Genomic DNA, 6,457 nt, shown 5'->3' with positions numbered 1-6,457 from the left:
GGAAGTGCTGGCACGTGGAACACTGGCCATCCTGATCCCGGAAGTGCTGGCACTTGGAACACTGGAAGTTCTGTGTCTGCAAGTTTTAGGCCAGATAGCTCAGGGCATGGGAACATCAGGCCTTCCAACCCAGACTGGGGCACATTTGAAGAGGTGTCAGGAAATGTAAGTCCAGGGACAAAGAAAGAACTTCACACAGGTAAACTGGTCACTACTAAAGGAGATAAAGAGCTTCTGATTGGTAGTGAGAAGACCTCTGCTCACACAACCACCACTCGTCGTTCATGCTCTAAAATCGTCACAAGGACTATTACACATGCCGATGGTCGCACAGAAATGACCAAAGAAGTGGTAAACTCCGAAGATGGCTCTGACTGTACTGACACAGATTTAGACTTGCAGTTGTCTGGCAGGGGTAACCTAGATGATTTCTTTCATAGGCACAATGATGGTTTTTTCTCCCCTATGTTTAAAGAGCTTGACAGTAAGATCCATTCTATAGGCTCAGACTTAGGGGATATCAGCTCTCACCACCTCGGCCTACCTGAGGTCTCTTCCAGTAGTAAAACTTCAAGTCATGGCAAAGAGTTTGCAAGCAGTAGCATGACTATCAACAGAGGAGGCTCCACGTTTGAAAGCAAGGGCTATAAAATGGCAGATGAGGCTGGAAGTGAAGAGGATCTTGGCTTCAAAGGAGCACATGCCACCAAGAGAGGCCATGCTAAAACTCGCCCTGCCAGAGGTATCCGCACTTCTCCTTTGGGGAAGCCTTCCGTGACCCCCTAGACTAAGTTCATTACTCCTACAATATGTCTCCCATAGCACCTTTTACTTCTTTCTTAGCCCTCTATCATGCTTTATTGAAATTACAGGTTTTTGCTTATTTTTTTGTGTTAGACTGTAAGTTCCATGGGGGCAGGGACTTTGTCTATCATGTTCATGTCTGTATTCCCAAATGCCTAGCAGTGTGGAGTCAGCACTCAATAAATACATGTTAAATGAATGAATGAATGAATCCCTCTGGAACTCAATTTAAAATTTGTTTAACCAAATTCTTTTACCATTCAAAATGTGTGCCATTGGAAATTGTCACTCAACTGATTAATCATATTTTTAGTGTGTGTCTCAGTTGGCATTGAGATCAGGTTAAAAACAAGTGATATTAGTATTAAATGATGCTTAGATATCTTTGCTGGTTACTTGCCATTAATCAGGATGTGCAAGTGAAATTCCAAATTCATTGAGAAAAATCCCCCTTGCAATGTGTATGAATAAATGCTACTTACCTGCATAAGTTCCATCCCAGTGTAAGCACATCCTTTCTCTATAAAGGGAAGGAAGGAAGGAAGGAAGGAAGGAAGGAAGGAAGGAAGGAAGGAAGGAAGGAAGGAAGGAAGGGAGGGAGGGAAAGAAAGCCAGTATCTGCCTTCATTTAATCTGGGCCATTTAACTTTGTAAAGTTAAATGAGAGTAAGTTCTTCCAACCAGCTTAATTTTTTTTTTTAGACTGTTATGATGCCCTCCAAACACATCCTTCAGGTGCCCAAAGTGGCATTTTCAATATCAAGCTACCGGGATCCAGTAAGATTTTTTCTGTTTATTGTGATCAAGAGACCGGTTTGGGAGGATGGCTTTTGATCCAGCAAAGAATGGATGGCTCACTGAATTTTAACCGGACCTGGCAAGACTACAAGAAAGGTTTCGGCAGCCTAAATGACAAGGGAGAAGGAGAATTCTGGCTAGGCAACGAATACCTCCACTTACTAACCCTGAGAGGCTCCATCCTTCGGGTTGAACTAGAAGACTGGGCTGGGAAAGGGGCTTATGCAGAATATCACTGGAGGGTAGGCTCTGAGGCAGAAGGCTATGCCCTGCAGGTCTCCTCCTACGAGGGCACGGCAGGTGATGCTCTGATTGAGGGTTCTGTAGAGGAAGGGACAGAGTACACTTCTCATGCTGGCATGCGCTTCAGCACCTTCGACAGGGATGCAGACAAGTGGGAAGACAATTGTGCTGAAGTCTACGGAGGAGGCTGGTGGTACAACAACTGCCAAGCAGCCAATCTCAATGGCATCTACTACCCCGGGGGCTCCTATGACCCCAGGGACAACAGTCCCTATGAGATTGAGAATGGAGTGGTCTGGGTCCCCTTCAGAGGTGCGGATTATTCCCTCAGGGCTGTTCGCATGAAAATCCGGCCCTTTGGGACACAATAGGCTGAAGGAGTGGCAGTGAGAGCACTCTGTTTTTGTGTTTAGTGAAGAGGAGAAAAAATTAAGGAGAAGATAGGAGTCGAGATTCTTTACAGCCTACTAAAAATTCTTGGGTGCTATTTTATTATTCTTTGTACTGTAGCTAAATGTAACTGAGACATATTAGTGCTTTAAAAAATAAAGATATATGAACTTTAAAGCTTTAAAATAGCTCTGTGGGTTTTAAAATTTTTATTAAAATGCACCAAGGGACATTCGGTACATCAGGAAGGGGGTGTTGAGTGGAAGGTCCTCTCTGCAACACTTAAGGGTAGAGTTCTGAGAACGTCTCCATTTCCCACACCACCCAAAGTCATGGGGTCATTGTAAAGTAAAAAAGTAATTTCATCCATTCTACTTGAATGGTTTTAAACTAATATCTTAAGTTGCGAATCATTGAACTGAACACTGGCTGGACTTTGTATAGGAATTTACACATTACTAAGTACATTCATCTCTTCTGTTGGCAAGCAAATCCAGCAAGGCAGGAGAAGCATTCTTTCCTAACAGAAATAGAGATCTATCTACTTCTTAAGTCTTCCAATGAAGACCATAATGCACATAGAATTTTTTTCCCTAGAGTCTAACCAATTTCTTTCAGAAAAATACACGAAAAAAAAGCATTTAAAATCTTTTAAATATTTACAAGTAGTCCAAAAACATTGAACTTACACATTAATAAAAAATCCCCACAGCATTCATTTGACTTCATTTTTCACCAATCATAAAGTATATCCTGTGATGTAATACTTGTTATTAAAGTAAGACATTCGCTTGAAATCATCTCACTAAATATGATCTATGCCATATCCATAAATTCAACATGTTTACATTGGTCAGTATTCTATTTGATCTAAAAATAGATCATCTTTGATCTTGGTGAACTTAGCTCCTGGCCCCAATTTTTAACTCACATTTTCTTCTAGTGAGAACCACTTGCCACTTACCCTTGGAAATGTATTAAAATATTCCAAGCATATTGGTATCCCAGTACATTGCCCTCACTTGCACAGTTTCTATCCTAATGTAAATGCATCCTTTCTCCTAGGAAGGAAACAAGGGGAAGGAGGGAAGGAAGGAAGGAAGGAAGGAACAAAGGAAGGAAGGAAGAGAGGGAGAAGAAGGAGGTAGGGAGGAGGGGAGAGAAGAAGGAAAGACACCAGGGCTCTTGTCCAGTGCCTGGGGAGCAGAAAAAAGGTGAGTAAAAGAACTTGCAAATGAGTCACATATGAAGCCCCAGTATCCTTGCATTTCCTTATGTGCTGTTGAAAACCCTTCATACAAATAAGTGACGTCCCCCACAACTTTGTATAACTGGATATGAACTTCTTCAAAATTAAAAGGATTTTCATTCATTTCAGACATTAGAGTGCCATAGTATTTCTCGGCCTACCACCTTTACACCCACACATCTGCCTCCACAGAATTGGAGTTGGAAGTATTTTATTTTCCAGAATATCACAATATTAGGGACAGAATTGGGTCCCAAAATGAAATCAACTTTGATTGTGAAGGGCCATTCATTTCTCATTTATTTTGAAGGTTTTGAGTTTATTAGCAAAGAATAAGCAACCTCTTAATTTAATAAACAATAGCCAATATTAGCAGAATCATGATAATTGGAGATACAGTTTAGTTGTGAGAAAAGACACCAAACATCTCTTTTTCCACTTTATCTTATCTTTAACCTATTGCCCTATTTCCCTAATTCCTGAAATTAAATACTAATTCAGCCTCTCTGACTCTCATTCACTTAGAAGCCCACTTTAACTTAGCTTTCACTTGGTTACCACTCTCTTGAAATTGCTCTCTTAAAAGTCAACAGGAATTTTGGAGTTCTAAATTTAAGGTCCTATATTCAAGTCCCTTCTGCCTGATTTTTTTCAAACATCTGCCACTATTGTCTCCATCTACCTCTTCAAGCTATATTTCTCTCTTGCTTTCTAGTATGCCCTGCCCTTGTGTCTCACCTTTCTCAGTCTTTGCAACCCGCAATTCCTTCTCAGATCATTCCTTAAATGTAGGAGTTTCTCACTGCAATAACATTAGTACTCATTTTTATTAGTTGGGATTAGGTTTGACACAAGTGGCTTAAATAAGATGGAAAACTCTACAAGAATATGTTCCCATGGTCTTTAGGAAGGCTGCATCATAATAAATAACTTCCATCCTCAAGTTTACATCATGTCCCAAACATTCTGTCCTGTGCAATCTGGAAGAGGAGAGACAGAAGAGAAAGGAGTGCCTTGACTCTTTTAAGAAACTTTCTAGGACATTCCATAGAGCACATCCTCTATGTCCCATAAGTCACACAGGCCAAGCTGCTGAAGAAGTCAAGACACCTTGCCTGTTCTCTTAGACACAAGATTAAAATTAGGAGGAGATGGAGGATAGAGTTTGAAGGAAGCAATTAGCAGTCCATCTTTTCTCACTCTGCAAATGAGTATATTTTCTCCTTGGATGATTTGACAATCACTACAGATCCAATTACCATCAATAGGTTGATGATAACAATCTAAAACTTCAGCCCTGACCTTCAGATCCATATTTTCAACTCATACTGAACACATCCAGTTAGATATTTCTCATTAATCTAAGATTAACTAATTACCTTCCCATCAAAACCTATTGTATCTCTCTATTTCTTATCCTAGTCAGGGGCCTCATTAGCTCTCCTATTTCCTAATCTAGAAAACTTGGGCTCCTTCTCAGCTTCTATTCTTCCTTTATATCAACTATTTGATCTACTCCCAAACCATCTCCTACTCTAAAATTGGCCATTCTTACAACACTGTTATGCTCTTATGTTATCTTGTGTTAATCTTTTCTCATTTGAGCTGTTTAACAGTCTCTTAACCTCTCACTTTACTACCATTCTTTACTTTTTTATTGAAGTACAGTCAATTTACACAATGCTGTGTTAGTATCAGGTGTACAGCAAAGTGATTGAGATAGATATATATGCATATATATATATATTCCTTTTCATATTCTTTTCCATCATTGGTTATTAGAAGACATTGAATATAGTTCCTTGTGCTATACAATAGGACCTTGTAGTTTATCTATTTTATACAGAGTAGTGTGTATATGTTAATCCCAAACTCCTAATTTATCTCTTCCCCCTCATCCTCTTTGGTAATCATAACTTTGTTTTCTATGTCTGTGAGTCTATTTCTGTTTTGTAAATAAGTTCATTTGTATCATTTTTTTAGATTCCACATATAAGCAATATCATATAATATTTGTCTTTCTCCATCTCACTTGCTTCATTTAGTATGTTAATCTCTAGGTCCACCCATGTTGCTGCAAATGGCATTATTTAATTATTTTTTTATGGCTGAGTAATATTCCATTGTGTATATATATATATATATATATATATATATACCACATCTTCTTTATCTATTCATCTGTTGATGGACATTTAGGTTGCTTCAATGTCTTGGCTATTGTAAATAGTGCTATTATGAACACTGGGGTGCATGTATCTTTTTGAGTTAGTTTCCTCTAGATATATGCCCAGGAGTGGGATTGCTAGGTCATATGGTAACACTATATTTAGTTTTTTAAGGAACCTCCATACTGTTCTCCATAACAGTTGCACCAATTTACATTCCCACCAACAGTGTGGGAGGGTTTCCTTTTCTCCACACTCTCTCCAGCATTTATTATTTTTAGACTTTTTAATAATGGCCATTCTGACTGGTGTGAGGTGATATCTCATTGTAGTTTTGATTTGCATTTCTCTGGTAATTAGCGATATAGAGCATCTTTTCATGTGCCTATTGGCCATTTGTATGTCTTCTTTGGAGAAATGTCTATTTAGGTTTTCTGCCCATTTTTTTGGATTGGATTGTTTGTTATTTTGATATTAAGCTGTATGAGCTGTTTATATATTTTGGAAATTAATCTCTTGTTGATAGCATAGTTTGCAAATATTTTCTCCCAATCTGTACGTTGTCTTTCACCACCATTCTTTTGCTCATTCCTCCTCCACAAATTACCTTAAAAAATAGATCCAAACAGGTCTTTCTCCTGCTTAAGGACTTATCTCAAGGTTGGGTTAAAAGGATTTATTTTTGCATACAAGCTGTTTCGCAAATTGATCTCCTTAGGCCTCTACAATCATTCACTTTACACTTCAATTACATTGAATTTCTCACTGGTATTGGGGTACCAGCTCCTTTAAAGATTCTGTGCCT

General features: G+C 38.9%; 2 protein-coding genes across 3 annotated transcripts in view; both read left to right on the top strand.

Moving 5' to 3' along the window:
• Positions 1–1,007, top strand: part of LOC114903097 (fibrinogen alpha chain-like) — a 6,427-nt gene extending 5,420 nt beyond the window's left edge. Inside the window, exon 6 of one of the 2 annotated variants that reach the window (XM_029235899.1) lies at positions 5–1,007. In XM_029235899.1, coding sequence (XP_029091732.1) covers positions 5–786 — 782 coding nt within the window. In that variant the 3' untranslated portion in view covers positions 787–1,007. The other variant, XM_029235898.1, reaches the window with a different exon arrangement.
• A 277-nt stretch (positions 1,008–1,284) lies between these two features.
• On the top strand, positions 1,285–2,421 carry LOC114903099 (fibrinogen alpha chain-like). The gene has a single exon (XM_029235900.1). It carries the CDS (start codon positions 1,650–1,652, stop codon positions 2,214–2,216), a length of 567 nt encoding a protein of 188 aa, XP_029091733.1. The 5' UTR covers positions 1,285–1,649; the 3' UTR covers positions 2,217–2,421.
• Positions 2,422–6,457: the final 4,036 nt, after the last annotated feature.

The sequence above is a fragment of the Monodon monoceros genome, unplaced genomic scaffold, assembly GCF_005190385.1.
Source record: "Monodon monoceros isolate NGI ecotype Baffin Bay Population unplaced genomic scaffold, NGI_Narwhal_1 Super_Scaffold_20, whole genome shotgun sequence".
Lineage (NCBI taxonomy): Eukaryota > Metazoa > Chordata > Mammalia > Artiodactyla > Monodontidae > Monodon > Monodon monoceros.
This window is presented reverse-complemented; position numbering and strand designations above follow the sequence as displayed.

Bases quoted from the DNA above. Each gene is read 5' to 3' on its own strand.
- LOC114903099 (XM_029235900.1), top strand. From the start codon at position 1,650: ATGGATGGCTCACTGAATTTTAACCGGACCTGGCAAGACTACAAGAAA.